The following is a 19443-nucleotide window of genomic DNA, read 5'->3' on the forward strand; positions in this document are numbered from 1 at the left end:
GTTATATTTCCTTCTAGTCACTTCTCTTTACTACATGTACATATGTAAATTACAAAATTGGAAAGAAAGCGTATGGTTTTTATCCCAACTTTTCACTTAACATTTTATTTTGATTTTTGACATTTCAAAGACTCTTCAAAATCATTTTTACTGGCTACATTTTATAGCATATAGGAATATTATAATGTATTAATTGTGCTATTCTTGCACATTTACATGGTTTCCAAGTTTTTGCCATTTTGAGTAAGAATGTGGTGAATCCTTGTGCTAAATTGTTGTCCATATACTAAGTTATTTTTTTTGGACAGATTCCTAGAAGTGGAAGTCAAGGGTGAAAGGTCATGAACCCTTTTATGGCTCTTGATACAAATGACTAAACTGATTGATGAGCATATTGTACCAACTCACCCTCCCAATAGCAATGCATGCTGGAGCCAGTCTTAATGTGCTCCCACTAAGATCAGGAATTATCGGTAAACAATTCCTAATTTGATAGGTAAAAATATCATCTCATTACTGTTTCAGTTAGCATTTCTTTGATTATAAGTAAGATTTAAGATTCTTTATATTTGTTGGTCAATTTTATTTCTTTTCTGAATTGCTATTAATATTCATTATCTATTATTTAATTTTAACATTACTTAATGTATGCCTTGCTCTCTTCCTGACAGAGTTAAGGCAGCCTAAAGGTCACGTAAGATACAAGAGGCATAAATTAAAATAGGATGAAGTAGAAAAAGAAACAGCAGGAAGCCAGGAATGATGTTGAAAATGCATACTGCAATGACAATAAATCTGCTATCAGTGGGCAAGAAATTTGCCTCCAAGCTCTCTGGAAGTTAGCTCAAAAAGAGAATCTTGCCATTTACCAGTTCTCATTGACAATGAGAGAGAGAGAAAGACAAAGAGAAAGAGAGAGAAAGAGAGCTAATTATTCAAGATAAGTATAATTAATATTGGTATTAAAATCTGATAAGACCTTTAATTATTTTTATTGTTATTTTGTGCCCCCTAGGGGTCAGACACTATGCAAGTTGCTTTACTTGGATTAATTTAATTTCCATGACCACTTATGAGGGGAGGTACTATATTAACATTGTTTACAACAGTGCCTGGCATGTGAGAGCGGTCAGTGAGTATTAGCTTTTCCTTTATTGTTACTAATATTGAGGATTTCAATATCTAGAAGAACAAATCCCTTGAATCTTTTATTTTTTATATTAAATTTAATATATATATTTTAGAAGTTTTAGCAACAAATAAATTTTAAAAAAGTCCTTTGGGATTTTGCTTGAAATTGTTTTATACCCATAAACTAACCAAGGGAAAATTTGACATCTTTAAATATTCAGTCTTCCAATTTGGTAATATGGCATGTTGTGTGTGTGTGTGTATTTATTTAATTATTATTAGAACAGCTTTACTGAGATATAATTCACATACCATACAGTCCACCCATTTAAAGTGTGTAATTCAATGGTTTTAGTATATTCACAAGATACGTGCAACCATCAGCACATTAATTTTTTATCCAACCCATCCTTTATGTTTTGTGCATTAAAAATTGTTTTCTTTTAACACAATTTTTATAGAGGACACTTCCCTGATCTCTTATGAATTTTTGTTGCCAAAGTGAATGGGATGTTTCTTTTATTATGTTTTCTATCTGTGAGTACATGGAACCCATGGGAAGTGCAGCTCTCCTCAGACTATAGCACTTCTTGGATTTTTCTTCTTTTGAGAAATTTTCTCTCTAGCATACCTGGTGATCAAAATCCTCTAACTTATCACTTGGCCTATGCTTGTCCCCCCTTTCCTGGCTTTCCAGTCTCATAGCTCACAGTTGGGTGGGTGGTCGTGACTGAGCTCCTCTCCTTCCAGTCTCGGGCTTCTGCACACGCTGCCCCATCACCTGAGATGCTCTTCTCTTACCACCCTCCCAACTCGCCTTAGCTCACTTACATGCTTCAGATTGCATCCAGACTTACTTTCCTAAAGGCGGGGCGAGGGGTGGGGGGGAGGTGGGGTTGGAAGAGGGGGTGTGTTCTCTGATTTTCCATTCAGATCAGGTCTCTTGCAAGCCTCTCAGATTTTGTTGTATTTTCCTTTACAGTAACTTACCACGGTTTAAATCATTAGCTGATTTGTGTGCTCTCTTGATTAATGTCTTTCTTTCCCACTAAACTCCATGTTGCAAGGACAGTGTGTTGCTCAGTATTAAATTGCTAGCCACTAGTTTGGTGCATGGAACAGAAGTTACCATTATTGGATGAATTAAAGAAAGAACAAATGAATGGTTTGGCGTAGTTCAGTTTTCTTTCCTCTCATCTCAAACCCCATTTACACTGTCTTGTTTGCCTGGGAGTTCTGGCACCCCTCCCTTCTTCAAGGCCAGCTTTTATTGTATGAATTCAAGTGTTTTATTGGGCAGCCACATGCTGTTATATGGAGATCAATAAAGGTGGTTTTTATTATTTGGGGAAATGCTTATCATTTCCTACTAGGGCTATGTGAGTGGCCTTTACTTTAATATTTCTGGTTAAAGTTTACTCTTGCTTTCACAGCAGGTCTATTTAATTTTTAATATTTACCTGAATGTTCCCCAGAACTGTTTTTCTAAAGCAGCACCACCATTTGCCTGTGCAAAAATGACGCTAGCTTCTTATTTCCTCTAACAAGCTGACATCTTTTTTTTTCTATATTAGAGACACAGGCCTAAAAGGGGTATTTTGTGTGAGAAACTGGAAAAGAAGAACTAGAAAGTTCACTAAAATCAGCAAATAGCCCATTTCAAAAGCTCATGTATCCACTCAATTCGACCAAGTGAGCTCTATGAGGGGAGGAAGTGCTTTATTTTTCCATGTAATTTGTGATTTATGAAGTGATGTTTTTCATCTTGTCTTAGATCTCAGTAGATTGGATGTCAACGGCTGGAAAGTTCTAAGAATACCCAGGTCTACATCTTAGATCAGAGACCCAGGGGAAGAACTTGCTGGATATAAATAATACAGCAGTTTCTATTCACCTGTCAATCATTCTAAGATGCTAAGAGGAAATGACTTTGGATGATGAGGCAATGGGTACTTGCTTCCATCTGTCTACTTTCCTCTATTTTCTGCATTGCCTATAATGAATAGTGCTAGCTCTATGTCAGAGAAATACCCATATAAGCTTTATCAAAAATATCACTCATAAATTCTTGCTTTCATGGTCTCATGCTTCAAGAGCCCACCTGCTTTGAAGCATGGAACTTCTTCCCAGAAGAGTCGGTGGGAGGCTGTGAGAAGCTACATATATTACTTTTAGTGTAAACTAAATTATTCAGGCAGAAATAGTTTAGTTAAGTGAGGCTAGAACCAGTCTCTTGAATTTTATTGGCACAGCAGGCCAGTCCCTCTCCCTTGGTGTTATCTGTAGGAGCAGCCAGCAACAAGCTTATTTCTTCCCTCTGACCCCCTCTCAGAAAAAAAAGTATTCTAACCTGCCTTGGCTCCCACAACATGCAGTGAATCATAAATTGGTCTGTCCTGCACAGCCTTTGGCTTTTAATTTTATTTCTGATTCAAAGTAGTTAGTTGAAGGCAGTGAATCTCAACTCTGAAATGGTGATAAAATGTTTACATTTTAATTATTTACAGTTTTATTAATTGTGCTAAATATATAGCCAGCATGCTAATCAATAATGATCAAGAAGAAAAATGGAGCTATTATATTCATTGTAAGTTATCTGATATCTTGGTTACAGATACTTATGTGGCCAGGACTCAATTTACTGATGGACTGTGTATAAATACAGACCACAAATCTCACTTTTTAAATCAATAGGTTTTCATCCAAACACATTTTCCCATATGGATATTTTAGAAGTGGTGGTTAGATTCCAAGAATGATATAAAAAAAAATAGCCAAAATTTTGGGCTAGAAATATAAATTATTTACACAAAAAATAAGAAAACTCTTATTATAATTTGAAATATTATATGAGACAGAAAAGTCATTTTAAGGAAAGAGTAGATGGAACTTGTGGGGTTTTGGGGTCCTTGGATGGCCTCTAAGAGTGAAGTCATTGATTCTTAGGAGCACATTTCTTAAGAAAATGCTTCTAGGGAAGTCTGAGAGTTGTTTCTCTCAAAGTTTTCGGGCACACAATTAGAACACGGGGAGATTATCCCAAGATGACTAAAGAAGAGTCAGAGAAGGGAAGGAGGCAGGGGTTCAACAGCATTAATGTGGAGGCCCAAGGAAGTGTGAATGAACAGAGCTGTGAGTAGTGAAAACAGGCTGAAAACGGCAGCATGGAAGAATGGAAGTGTCCTAATATCCAGTAGGTGAGGAAGTGAAAGGAGATGAAAAGAAATGAGACAGATTGTGAGTCAGGGGTGAAGAATCTTCAGAGTGTGACCAATATTCCATATATGTCACCTCTCATTCAGATTTAGCAGATTTTTCACCTACAGCAGAAAGTCAAATGTCCAAAGAAAACCACAGAAGATCTGTGACTTCCATGGTATGCTTTCACTTAACAGAATTAAAATGCTATCAAGTAAAATTGAAAAATCAAAATGGAATTTTGCAAACTACTGAAAAAAAGCAAATCACATATACCCAGTTTCATCAGACTTTAAAACACACACACACACATACACACTTGCTAATTCTCATGGTTTGGACTGGGAACTGATCAGCCTTTGAGAGGTCTGATAACTACTGGCAAGAAGCTAGACGTGACAGGTGGGGTAATATCAATCCTCATCTCAAAAAGTCAGAATTCTATTGCTAGAGGGTCAAGGGCCTGCATGATTTTACTACAGGGCACCTTTATCTCCTTTCTTCCACCTCATCTCTCTTCAAACCCTCTACTCCAACATCTTGGGACTTCTTTATGCCTGTTGCTTTCCTTCAAACAGCAATTTTTCTTCCCGCCACCTTCTCCCTTGGGGATCTCACACTTCCCAAGGGCTTTCATACACAGTAGCACCTCTCTGTCTAGGATTCCTACTAGTTTCAATCTCACTCTTGAACTCTGGCTCCCCGTTTCCAAATGCTGCTGGATTTCACTTGGATATCCAAAACAGATTTTAAAATACCATGTATGAAAAGGAACTGATCGTGTATTTTTGAGCCCATAAACTGCCTTCTCTGCTTCCTTGAATGGTACCATCATCTCAGACACTCAGGCCTGCAACTCTGAAGATGTGACTCGTTGTTACCTCTCACACCCAGTTAATTTCCAAGTCCTACCAATTTGATCACCACAATATTTCTTGCAGCCTTTCTTCTTTCCATCATTGACTACAGCTATAACTTCAACTCTACTCGTTGTCTTTCTCTTCCAATCTTGTTTACCTGTTGCTGCGGAAGCAACCATTCCAAATGGAGCCTGCTCCTCTGTGCTATTCCATTGTTCGAAATGTCAATGGGTCTGTACTGTCAGATGTCCACTCTTCTTAGCCGGATGTCAAAGAGTCTCTGTTATCTCAACTGAACTTAATTTCACACTTGGATCTCACCTCCTCCCTCCATGTGACATATGCTGTGGCTAAATTGAACGCCTCAAGATATCCTGACTATGCCTCATACTTTCCACCTCTAAGCAGGTCACTCTGTTCCTTTGCTTGGAACGTGCGTTCCTCCTCCCCTGATGCACATGTCCAATTTTAGAGTAGTTTTCAAGAATAAGCACACATTTTTATCTTGTTAGTTAAACTTTCTCTTGATGCACTAAGTTTAAGGTGATCGTCCTTTCCTTGAACTTTGACAGTATTTCACTTGTTTCTAAACTTCAGCATGTTTATAACTTTCTAAGTTGTTTTCTCCCCTCTTTGGCTTATTTACCTCTGAATTTCTCCACCTCATTTGCTGTAAGAAAAGGATACAATCCCTCAAAGAATTGAGCATTGGGAGGAGAGAAAAGCTCTCATGTGAGTAACTGCAATATACTTAAGAATGAATGCTGAGAGACTGAACGGGTATGGAAATTATTTTAAGCATAACTCCCTGTGGGAGGGTGAGGACATTATGTCATCTGTTTAGTACCACACATCTGGAGAAAATGGAACAATTCTGTCAATAGCATTATTTGCCAAAAGTCCAGATGTCCAGTATTGCTTAATCAAATAATACAGGTTTCTTTATATGAAAAAATTGTATAAATGAGAGACTTTAATATGGAATCAACACTAAGAAAGATATATACTTTTTGGAAACCTTAGTGGAAATTCATTTATCTCAAATTGAAAACAGTTTATATTTAGGCTTGTCTCACTTCATTAAGAATGTACTAGCTATAACAGAAAGCTGACTTTATCCAGTTCTGCTCACTTTGTCTTGTGGGCTGCTTTAGATTTATAAAAATGTCACCTTTTTATTCTTGTAGAATTGGGGATGGAGTCATTGTTTCTTTTTGCTTAAAAAAATTGTTTTACTGCAGTGTATACTTTATGATTTTCTTTTTAATTCCCTAAAATAATCATTGTTTCAGGTTTCTCACACATAGCATCCAAAACTTAATTTTAGCAGTCCCTGGTTCTGACTAATGAAATTCTAGTCAGTATTGTGCTCATCTTTTTACATAAGATAATGCTCTGGAATCTTCACAACGACAGGCATATATTACATTGTTCTTGGGACTAGATTGGGCTGAATGGTTTTCAGTTTGAGTTTGTAATTTAAGAGTCACAATGCCAAGATTCTTGCAAAAAATCTGAGTAAGTCTTTATTGCGATGGTGAACCTTTGGGAGGTCTACAGGTCTATTGGAACAATAGATAAACAGAGGCTGCTAATACTGGTGCAGCGTGTGCATGCTGAAACATCACCAAAATCTCTCTTTAGGGTGACACTTTTATTTGTGTCACCTGAGTGTTCATTAAGAAGCAATGCAATTCCTTGCCTAGTTCCTGAGCCATTGTTTGTTGACTCTTTTCATGAGGTTCATGTCACTTACCAGGAGTTTGCAGTGTATAGGTCAAATTTATCATGTTCATTTGTTTGCAGAACAGATCTTATATCCTAATCCAAACCGTTTATGAGATTCTCTAAAGCTGCCACCAGCCCTCTAGGCCACTCCATCATTTGATAAAGATAGTTGCAAATGTCCTATTTGTTGATGCTCTATGAAATGAAGTTTTTATGTTTAATAGAAATTTACAGTGAATCTTTCAATACTTTCAGACTTGGTGTGGAAAGAGGTATATGAAAAGGCATGAAGAGTGTTTCACAACTTGAAATGCTCACCTTAGTTCAGGTTGCTTTAAACACAGTGTGTGCTGAGTAGGCCCATTGAATTGCAGGTGTCTTCAGTCTCTCCCAGGTGGGTCCTACGCATTGGAACACACTTCTGCTCTGGATTTACATTCTGTTTCTCATCAGGTGTGTAGGGCTCCCTTGAACCCTATTCCACTTGCCTTGAACTTTGACAGCCCCCTCTTCTCTACTCCTATCAGGTTGGAATAGGTTCTCCATACCCCCACTCACTGAAAGGGGTCCTGTTTCAATCCAGAGAGAACACAGACATGGCTGTCCTTACTCCAGTATCACCACTGCTTTACCTGTCTACCTGAACTCTACCCTCCTGCTCTTAGGATCAGATGTCTAGGATACTAAAGGCAGTCTGGAATAGATACAATTTTCTTGAATATCCTTGGACACTGCAATGTAACTGCTGGCACTTTCCTCTAACCCAAGGTGGCCAACTGTACAGCTTCCCCTACTCTTTAAGGACACCCTGTTCTTAGCTAATCCTGCCACCTCAGCTCAGTACTCCCTGTTCTATATGCATTGAGTTCTCTAGCATCTGATTTTGCTTAGGATAAAATGTTAGTTCTTTTCATTTTATTATTTTTTAATGGAGAAAAAAGGATTCTTTACTATTTAAAATATGGGTCCCACTCTTTATTTCCATTCATTCCCAAGAAAATTAATTAATCAGTTTTTGAAGTCTGCTTTGGGTGAAAATTCTCTGTAAGACTATTTCTTGATAGTAATTTTGTCAGACAGTCAAACAACATAAGGACAAACTACACTAATAACTGTTTCTACCAGAAAGACTTTCTCTAGGATAAACACCCCTTAAAACTCCTCATTTTCATTGTTTCACTTAATAAAACAAGGAAATATTTAGTTCAATTAAGCAGCAGACTTTGGCACTAGTCTCTAGAGATGGCTGAGAGAATATTCTCTTGTCAGGTGAAAGGACATAGACATACTGTAGCATAAGACAAAATATATGGAGTTATAATGGGCAATAAAGAAAGCTAGAGTAAAAAGAAGTATTACCTTTGGGTCATGTATTCCAGAAAGCTCTTCATAGATCTTCTCACCTACCATGACAGCTGCCAAGTTCGCCGTGTATGTAGAAAGGCAAAACATACAGAAAATGGCCCAAAGATTCATTAGAAACCTTCCAGTCCAGCATTTTGGGGGTTTGATGGCTACTGTTCTACCAAACAAGAGGGCATAACAGACATTCAAGGCTGAAGAGAAGGAGAAGACTTTACTTCTATTCCGCCCCTTGGGAGTCATACCAAAGGGGCTCTTCCATTCATATAAAGTGAGGAAGATGGCAGTGATGTGCAGAGCCACAAAAATTCCCAGCCACATGGTCCAGTGAAGTGGCCACATGAAGGCTCCAATGGGAGCTGCTGTGTCTCGGGTCCTCACTAAGATGCTCAAGCTGGTGGAGAAGAAAGGACTGGTGAAATCTATCACCTGGCTTCGTGCAGTATTGATGCTGAAGGAAGTGACTGCCATGTGGGCTGACCCACTCAGGAGATCACCCACCAGCCCAGTCCAGTGCCCATTTTTCCAGGCTCCATACTTGCCATCCCCAACAATATAGAGGTCAAAGTCAAAGTTCATGTCTTCTGCTAGCTTTTCCAGCAGATCAATGCAATATCCATAGCAGCATTTCTTGAATTTGAGGGGCACTGTATCATTACTGCTATGGAGGCTGCTAAAAAGGCTGTCTAACATGGAAGAGTCATTAGTCATGGGGTCTAGACAGAGCTGGCCAGCAGGGCACAGGCCTTCATCATCTACCTTCCGGGTGAAGACAAATGGATGCTCGATCAGGGTAACCACTCTCAAGTGTAGCTTACTTGGGTGTTGGAAGTGGGTTTTGTGTCTCTGGGCCTGCTCTGGCCATATTCCATAGTCCATGACAATCTTTCCCCCCTGCCAGCTGCCCAAGCGGGTCCACATTGGCTTTCCCAGGGGGTCATGTTGCAGATTCCAGATGAAAAAGTTGTTTTCTGAGCTGATGATGGAGGAACCTTTTACACTGATGGAACCACTGAGGCCTCTGAAGGTGGTGTTGGCTAGAAACCTGGCAAAGAGGAGCAAAGGCAAAAAGTAAGGAAGAGAGGTGACGCCCAAAACAGGAAACAGTGCTCATCTTTGCTTCTCTGTCTTAATAAAAAGAAACTCTAATCTTTTTAAAAAAGGCATTGCCTATATTTTCTTCAGGAATTAATTAGCTAGACTTTTTCTAGGAGAAGAGTCTTATTTCTCTGAGCCGATGAGATCTCACCCTCAGGTTTAACACCAGGGCTAGGCGTTTGGCTCTTGATCTTGCTCCAAATCTCTTTATTTCTAGATAAGGGATGTGTTAATTGTTTTCTGTTATAAACTGTTAATTATATATTCTCACAAGTTTCCAAGCTAAGGAGGTTTGCGGCATCCTTAACATGTCTTTTTTCTATTACTCACTACATTTGATTGCAACTAAATCAGCTTGATAAATAATTTTTGCTGCTAGGAATGAGTTTTAATAAGTATGCATATACTTTTATAATTGCTTAAAAATTGCATTCATAATTTTAGAAAACAGTTAAATCTTGTTACCAATGTTTCTCTTTGTAGAGTGTAAACAATCAACATATCTGTCCCCAGGAGACCAGTCAAAGCTGCCTGTTGGATATCATCCATGGAACAAACAAAAAAGATGATAAATAGACTGGCAGTTCTCAGGATGACCTCAGGCTACCCTCCCTCTAAGTCATTAGAGAAAAACAATTGGCTCTGGCTCTAGAGAGAGCTTCTGCCAGAAGCCAAAGAAAGGAAAATTACCAACTGAATGATACACTGATTCCCAACCCAGGGAACCCGGGCACTGTCAGTATATGTTCTGATCTGGGTGAGACAGGAAAATGCTTGGTTGGAGCCTCTGTGTTTTTCTTGATTCTGGGAAGATAAGACAATGAGAGGTAACGTGGAATTTTGTGGCACCTCTGTACTCTTCGCTGCGACCTTGTGTCAGGATAAAAGCCCAGACTGTAACATCAGACACATCTGTGTTTGAATTGGTCCAGCCACCTTATAACATTGTCCTTGGACAACTTACTGAGCTCTAAGCTTCAGTTTTGTCATCAGCAAAATGGGTAAAATAATACTTCCTCCTTTACCAAGAGCTGGAAATAATGCACATGAAGCACACACCACACCTTCTGACATAGAACAAATATTCCAGATATGGCGGCTGTTGTTCAAGTTTTTTCAGTCAAGGCTATCCCCAGGTCACTTTCCCAAGTCCTTTCATAGAACTTTTCTAATTGGAGACACCAAGTACTACATTACTAAACTCATAGAGGGTACCCAACACACATTTCACATGAAAAAGAATTAAATTGAATGTGGAATGTAACATAAAAGATTGTTTTGAGGAATCAGATGATATGAGCCTAGGTTCTGTGAGGGATTAGAATGTGCCATCCCAAAATGAGTGTCTCTATGGCTTGATTATTTTTAAGAACAAAAGACTCTGAAAGAAACTTTCGCCTTCCCCTAACTGCCTAAAGGAATTTCAGATAGAAGGCCTGTTCCAGGAAGGAGCTAATACTGCATGATATAAACTAGGTGTGATAAACGGGGAGGAACTCAGCAAGGCCCATTTGATCAAAGTTTTCTCCATCTGTCATTGTCTTTGCAAGGCATAGTCAACATCTGTTTATCAAACATTTGCTTTTCCATCTCCATGTAAATTGCCTTCCTCCCCTTTGAAGTCCCAAACCACTACCCCAACATCCTCCTTTGTCCTTAGCTGACGATGGTATTTAAGGTAATTGCTTCCATCATTTTGGTGAGTTACTCAGATTTCCTGGGTTTCTCCCATGTATACATGTTATTAAACTTTACTTGATTTTCTCTCGTTGTTCTATCTCATGTTAGTTTAATTCTTAGACCAGCCAGAAGGACCTAGAAGGTAGAGGAATAGTTCTCCTCCCCTACAGCTCTCAGCAAAACACATTCATCCATTGCCCGTCACAAACATTACCCATTAATTTACAAATGCATATACAAGCAGTAAGAAGCTATGCTGCCACAGAAGGGACATAGAAAAATCTGAAAGTGTGAAGAATGTACTAATTTTCATTAGAGATATAAATGTCAATCACATTTGAAGATGCTATACTATCACTAAATGCAATGAAACTACTCATTTTGGTAGATTGCATGTAATGGTAATTATTCATGTTAGCACTCCCCAGTGGGGCTCTACCACTTAAAATGAATTCTATTTTGCAACAAGTAATGAAGTCTCAATTATCTTAGACTTTAAAACAGTTTCTTGCTTTTTTAGAGAAGTAGGGACACAAATCATTACGATATACAGATTAATCAATTGATAATTACCTAGGTACTATAAGGGAAAGGTGACTACAGTTGTGTTTCTGAGGAGCAACTTAGTTTCAGATTTTTTAAGACACACACACACCCTCACACACACACACTTGCACTTGCTGACATAGCCTAGGGAATAAAATGGTTAGTAATAAATAGGTAATTTCACTTGGCTAATTTAGTGATCAGGAAAGTGAAGTTGTAGAAAGAGAAGCCCTTCATTATTTTAAGAATATGTAGGGCTTAGTGATTATAGATTTTAACTGGATGGATGCTTCAAAGACTGCCCCTGAATAAATATATATTTAAATAATCTCAGAAAAGAAGAACTAGAAGTCTTTAGAAATCTTTCAGAGATTGTATAAGTCCCTCATTCCCGCAAAACCATTCCTTGTTATCCGTATTAAATAACATTCAAGATGGCCATGACCGGAGGACAATGCTTGGGTGTCTTTGAGGCATTCATGTGTCACAAAAAGGCAAATCAACCAGGATCTAAATGTCTTCCATTTTCCCAGACCAGAAAATCCAGGGCTTGTTTCTCTATGCAATCTGCATGAGGAAATTGGGTCTCAGAGAATTCCCATTTATGAGAGATTATTTCTGTTTGTTTTATTTTCACTTTTACAGTAAGGATAAATTAAAATCATCTCATTGATAGCTTTAAGTTATAGTCACACTTCACAGTCTTTGTAAGGTAATGACAATGCATAGTGTAGTTTCAATGCTTACTGTATTCATTAAAAGATTAAAAGGTTGAAATCCAGGTTCTGCTTAAATCAAATTCTACCATGTTCATGCCCCAGACTCTTTATCTTGCCCTGGACTCTTCTTGGATGAACGAGAAAAAGGAAAACCAGGAACAATTTTATTGGCAAAATAAACTGATGCCAGGCACTGTTCTTAGCACTAGAGTTATAGAGTTGAAAGACACACTCATTGTTTGCAAAGAGCTCAAAGTCTAGTGATGGATTTTTCTAGAAAGAAAGATGAACAGGCAATTCTAAAGCAGGGTAATGAGCATCATAATAGAGGTAAACCTGGGAACCATTGGAACAGAGAGCAAGGGCACCTGCACGTTTTACTCTAGGGTGACAAGGAAGGCTTCTTAATGGAGGAAGTACCAGAGCTGAGTCTTGAAGAAGGAATTACAGTTAGCCAGGAAGAGAAGCTGGGGACTGATGCTTTCAACTCGGGGAGATGCGTGTGCAAAAGCCAGAGACAGAGTGTGCAAGCTGCATGATGATAAACAGTGAGAAATAAGGCTGGAGATGAGGGTGGGAAATGAATTACAAAAGGTCTGAGGCCAAGAAGACGGTAATGGAGAGCCATTGAGAGAGGTTTATCTGGGGAGGGACAATACCATCAGACATGATTTTAGAAAACATTTTTTCCTGCTAGTTCTATAGGAAATGATTTGGAAGGAGGAGGGAGATGAATGTAATTTCTTATATGAGGAATAATGCTCCTTCCCTCCTCTGGCTTCTTCTCTTCCTGTCTCTCTGCTGGTTTCACAGGGTGCTTAAAGCGGCAAGGCTAAGGAAATGGCAGTAGAAGTGGAGAGAAGATGGCATAATCAAGAGATATGGTTTCAAAAAGAAAAGTAGAGATTTTAAGAGGGCCAAATGCACAGGGTTGCAGTTAGCTCACAAACCACACTAAGAATGTGTAAAACTCGGCTTGATGGAAGGTCATATACATAAGACCTGGAGGATTTAGTTGAATATCAGCTGAATGTGAACCATAGAGCATCATGGGTACAATAAAGGAGAAAAGTAACCTTAAATTCATTTTATAGAAATTTAGTGCCTAGGTGACAGGGACCAATAACGCTACCACACTCTGTGTTCATCACACTATTGCTCCAGCCTAGATATGAATTTTAAATAAATCTTCCAGATTCAGGAATGTTATCAGGAAAGGTAAGGAGGTGGAGAATGTAACAGGGAGTGGTGAGCCTGAGGCTCTGATTGCAGAGCAGGGCAGAAAAATGAGAAAATAACATAGGAAAAGCAGATTGCAACTAGATTATAGAGGATTCGCATATCCATTTTTTGAGATTGGATTTTATTTAATTGGAAAAGGGGAGCCATGCAGATTTCTGAGCAGAGTAATGATATAACCAGAGGTCTGCATTAGCAATATTGATCTGGAAACAGGTAAACTGTGTCTATAAGAAGGAAGAAATGGTGAGCAGGACACCACCCAGAAGAATATGGCAATAGCTTTGTCATGGTATAAGAAGGGCTTGGACCTCACTCTGTGATTGAGAACCTACTTTAGCGCTGTGCATTGTGCATAGTGAGTGTCTAACAAAGCAGTTCAGGTATACATCTTTCTTATCAGTAAACCTCCCAAGATGCCACTCTGCTAAAAGAATGAAGCTCATTAGTTAATTTGCATGGAGGTAACTTATTACTTTAGTAAGAGCTCCCAATTATGTCACTAATTAAGAATATATGTTGATTTGTATAGAAACCCAGATAAAATTTGCACTTTGCAAATTGTGTAGAAAATGTTTTTGAGACAGTACGCAGTATAAGCAAGATCAGTGTTTAATATATTTAAGATATGTTTTAGAAGCCAGATTTGCACACAAAACTTGATATACTAATTAAAGGATTTTCTTATTCATTAAAACAAATGAACAAAGATGTTAACAAAACAATACATCATCCATTCAATCATTTATTCATTCAACAATACTCATTGGTGTGAGGCACTGTTGTACGTGCTGAAGGATATGGTAGTGAACAAAATAGACAAAAAATCTATGCAGCCTATATTCTCCTGAAGGAGACAGAATAAATAAGTAATATGTACGGGATGTTAGATAGTGCTAAGTGCAAAGAGGAAAAATAAAACAGAGTATGGAGATAAGATGTGTCAGGGTTGGTAGTTAGTGGGGTGAAATTTTAGAGTAGGGAGGCCAGGACAGGCCTCTCAGAGAAGGTGATATTTGAGTAAAGAGCCGAAGAAAGGCAAGGAGCTAACCAGGAGGATAGCTGAGGAAAGAGCATTCACTGTACAGGGAGCAGCAAATCCAACATCCTTGAAGTGGGGTTGTGTCTGATCCGTTTGAGGAGCAGCTAAGGGAGCGAGGGGCAGGAGAGTTGAAAACGAGGTCAGAGAAAACTTACAGGGAGTGGGAGTTGGGGAAAATAGGATTTTGAGGGTCATTTTAAGGACTCTGTTTCTTCTCTACAAGAGTTGGAAAGTCATTGGTGGGTTTTGAGCAGAGAAGTGATACGATATGACTTACATTTTAACAGGCTCGTCACAGTGCTGTGTTGAGAATGGACTAAAGAGAGACAAAGGCAGAAGCAGAAAGACCAGTTAGGAGGCTGTTTCAAATACCCAGAATAAAGGTGATGGTGGTTGAACTGAGGTAGTGGCAATGGAGGCGGGAAGAATTAGTTGGATCTTGAAATATTTTGAAGGTGAAACTGGCAGGATTTGCTGATGGCTCAGATATTACTAGGAAAAACAGGGGCAAGGATGACACCAAAGTTTTTGCCCTGAGCAATTGGAAGGCTGGGGTTGCCATTAATGGAGATAAAGACAACTGTAGAAGAGTCAGGACTGAGGTGGATGAGAACTACCAGGAGTTCAGTTCTGCTAATATTAAGTTAGAGATAACTGATAGACATCCAAATGGAGATGTCGAGTAGGTAGTTGGAGATTGTCTGGACTGGAGATACAAATTTGAGAGCCATCACTCTATACGTGGTACTTAAGGAGACCAAATGAGATCACAGTGTGAACTGTAGATCAGAAGTGGTCCCAAGAGTAAGTCCGGGACACTCCAACATTTGGAGGTGGAGCGGGTGAGGAAGAACCAGCAAAGGAAACTGCGCAGTAGCCGGAGACACAGGAGAAAAGCAGGCTGTGTTGTGTTCTAGAAGCTAAGTGAAAAAGATGTTTCAAGGAGGAGATAGTGATCAACTGTGTCAAATGCTTCTAATAGATCCAATACAATGAGGACTGAGGACTGACCATCGGCTTTAGAAACATGTAGGCCACTGGTGACTTCATGAGAGTAATTTCAGTGAAGTGTTGGAGCCTAATGCTTCAAGAGAGAAGGGGAAGAGAGAAACTGGAGACAGCTCTTTAGAGGGTTATGCTGCAAAGAGAAAGAGAAAAGTGGAATAGTGGTGGAGGGGAAAAATCAAGTAAAAGTGTGTGCGTATAAACGTATATATGTGTGTGTATAACATTTATATATAGGTATGTAACCATGCTGATGGGAATGATCTAGAAAAGATAGAAAAATTGTTGATGTGAGACAGAGGAGGGGGAATTCCTGGGACAATGCCCTTGAGGGGCAAAAAGGATTGTGCTCTAAGGTGCAAGTGGAGGTGATGCTCTTTGCTGTGATAAGAGAGGAGCATGAACATTAGAGGAGGCAGAGAGAATACAGGGCCCAGAGGCAAGCAGATGGGTGGATGTGGACAAGATGGCTTGTGGAAGTCCTCTTCTGATTTCTTTAACTCGTTTTTGGGCACTTGAAAAGTAAAGCATAGATCTCATTATACCTTCCCACTGTAATTCACTTGAGAAAAGTTTTACTGTATTATTTTCAAAATGGGACCAAAGGTGTTCTTACAACTACAGAAAGCAAAGGACTTTCATGAGAAATCTTTTAGATCAATTTCAACTGAAATGTTTAGTGTTTTGTTTTCCCCCTTAAGTTTCTGAGAGTCAGTTGTAAAACTGTCTGGGCCTGGCACTTTTTTAAGAATTGTAATTCTTTAAATCACTTTTTCAATCTCTTCTATTAAGCTTCCCATTTCTCTGTGTCAATCTTGGCAAACGATATTTTTCCAGGAATTTGTTGCTATGGAATCCCATATAATACCATTTATACTAGCTTAAGGATTCCTCAATTAATTTTGGTTGTTATTTTGTTAATTCCTTCTTTCTAGGTCTCCTCCCACCTCTCTCTCCTCTAATTTTCTTTTGGATGAGGACATACTTGTGTTCATATCTTCTTCTTTAAAAATAGAGTGTTAATTGCAGTGTTTATCTTAATTTATCTGATGAATTATGTTATTCATGTACTATTTTCACTCTTTTAAACTTGCTCTAAAATTTATTAAAATTAAATAAAAATCTCCTGCTACAAATAATGTTGTCTTGTTATTAAAGATCTCAAGACTTGTTGCCTCCTGATTTTTCTTCCATCTTATTCAGCATAGAAAGTTTTACTGATATTACATTTTTATGTTTATTATAAATCTGTATCTTTTCTTGCTTTGGAACTAGTTCTGTAATAATCCCATTGTTGGCAATATATGAATTTACCTCTTTGTTGTTTAAATGCATCATCATCCTTATGTGTCTCCTTCTACGCCCAGTTGTTGATAGGTCATATATTTATTTGTACTATGATCTTTTTTCACACACCAACTTGTCTCTGTCTATCTACCTCTTTCATTTGTTTTTCATTTCTTTTTAAATTGCCCTCTTTATCTTTTCCTTTTTCCTCTATTGTTGCCTTCCATTAATCTTATCTACGAGAATGTCTATTTTGCTCCGTAAAGCCTTAACATTTATTTTTCCCTTTGGGAACTTTCTTTGTATCATTAAAAAAATCTGTACCCTCATTCTCTTATGTCTTGAAAAATGAGCTGAATTTCTTTTCCCATGATCATCTCGTCCTATTAAATATTTCTCCCCTGAGCAATGAGAGATTTGTTCACCCTCCATAAAGCTCTATAGAACTTTTTAGCCTGCGAGAATTTAATTTTGATTTTTTTGCCTTTGCCTGATTAGAAATCTTTGGCCACGTTATTGCCAGTGACCATCTACCCAACTCCCCTCTCACCAGTAGCACCTAATTCTTATCAGGTTTACTTACTTCTGTGCAGAGAATCTAAATATTTATTTCTTGGTCACTTTTAGCTCTAGGTCTATTGACTATAGCAGAAAAGCTCAATAAAGCCCTTTTAGCATGAGACAAAGGAATAGTTTTAAAATTTCCCATTCTTCTTTTTCTGGGAGGAGTGAAGGAGAGTTGGGAAGAGAGCCAGCGGTGTTCAGAAATCCCATCTTTTCTTCACACAATTTGTGTCTACAATCACGTAACGAATCTTCCATTCAAAAACATCCTCCAAATATCTACACTTTTGTATTTGTCACAAGCTTAGACTTATATAGCTTTTTTCTGCTCTTTATCATTGAAGAGCCCCAAACTATCTCTCTTTGAATAGTCTTATGTCTTTTAGAAAACTTACACCCAATTCTGATCTTTCACAACCTCTGTAGATCTCCAGTTGTCTGAATTATTAACTATTTATATTTTATGTTTGTATTTTAATACGTGTGTGATATTTACTACTTTTCAAGACTTTTCCCTAATTCTTCTCATTCCCTAAGTGATTCTCATTTTGTGTCTCTTCCTCAGGCTCTAGACTATTTCCCCTTCCTCCAGTATCCTTACAGTTTTGGACATGTGGATTAATCTTTGGTTATCTCATCATTCTTTTAATGTTCTTTCTCTCATTTTATTTTTCTGAATTTTCTCCTCTTTTCCTTTTGGTGGACTTTGTACAAAGGAATTGCCAATATTTCATCCTGTTCAGAAGAGATCTTGTCTAAAATCAGCTCTTGACTGTCTCTACTTAATTTAACTATTTTTTTTTTGTAGTTGCCCCTCTAGGCCCCCTCCCACTACCCTCCGAAATCCATTTTACTTCCTTTTATATTTTTCAATGTCTCTTTTACCATCTCTCTCTCTCTTTCTTTTTTTTTTTTATCATCCTGGAGAATCTTTGTCTATTTGTATGGCCAGTTGTTACTCATTTGGTCTCTTTCACTGAAACAGACCCTGTCGTGTCTGCCTCCCTTTCATGATAACATGAATTTGCCACCTTAGCCACAAAGCTTACCCATGGTCCAATTCTGTCAGAGGACATTGCTTTGATTTTGTTCTCCATACCTGAGGCAGCTCTCCAAATTAAGCATTAAATATAGATGATTTCTTGAGCTACACGTAAAATGACTCCTTAACTGTCTTCGCTAAATCCTCCTTAGTAACCCTAAAGGATAAGTATGTGGCAGCTGATTAACTCATCTTTGACTTTTTAGACTGTTAAGTCTTACAAGTCACGGATTTTGACATTCTCCACATTCTGAGAGCAGTTTCTTCTACAGAGTTGCTGTTAGGAATGAACAAATCTTCCCTTTCCCACTTCCGTGCTTCATAACACTGCAGGGTGTCAAGCTGAAAGAGATGTCAGTGTTCATCTAAGCACCTATAGTACGGAGTCATCTTTGAATCTTAGGCACAACATGGCATCTGGCCAGCGTAACTCCTCAGCAATGTTTGGTAAACGCAATTAAACACATGCCTTCTGTTCAAATCAAACATATATCTCTTAAAGAGCTCTTCACCACTTTGCCAGAAGAATGAGCTTGATCAACCAGGAAGTATTTGCATTTGCAATCTATGGACTGTTCAAAGCATTAAAATTCCAATACATTTTTCCCCTGAATAATGGATAGTATCAAAACCAGAAATTAATTCAATGAGAAACCTGATGATAAGGAACTTAATAGGAATTGGAAATTGCTAAATTTCAACCTTCAGAGTATAGGGCCCCACACATTTTAGTCCTTGATTGCATCATCTCTTAAAACAGCTCACACAGCTCATCTTTTAAAATAGATTTCTATCGGTGAATGGACAACAGCAATTTAATCACATATTAAATGTGCATATGTACACACATATGAATCATTGGGTCTATGTTTTGCCAATATCTGCAAAATTCAGTTACTTACAAGTGAAACTGTAATGTGGAAGGAGAGCTCTTGTTCTTCT

At 38.3% G+C, this 19443-nt stretch overlaps 1 protein-coding gene across 2 annotated transcripts in view; it reads right to left on the reverse strand.

Annotated features, from left to right (window-relative positions):
• The window catches only part of GRIN3A (glutamate ionotropic receptor NMDA type subunit 3A), a 150601-nt gene that overhangs the window by 77060 nt on the left and 54098 nt on the right, over positions 1-19443 (reverse strand). For both annotated transcript variants that reach the window (XR_011533351.1, XM_008522467.2), the window contains exon 3: positions 8277-9324. Coding sequence is in view for 1 of the 2 variants with exons in the window: in XM_008522467.2 (XP_008520689.1) it covers positions 8277-9324 (1048 nt within the window). In the remaining variant the exon portion in view is untranslated. The remainder of the gene's footprint in view (positions 1-8276; positions 9325-19443) is intronic.

Source organism: Equus przewalskii, chromosome 26 (genome assembly GCF_037783145.1).
Source record: "Equus przewalskii isolate Varuska chromosome 26, EquPr2, whole genome shotgun sequence".
NCBI lineage: Eukaryota > Metazoa > Chordata > Mammalia > Perissodactyla > Equidae > Equus > Equus przewalskii.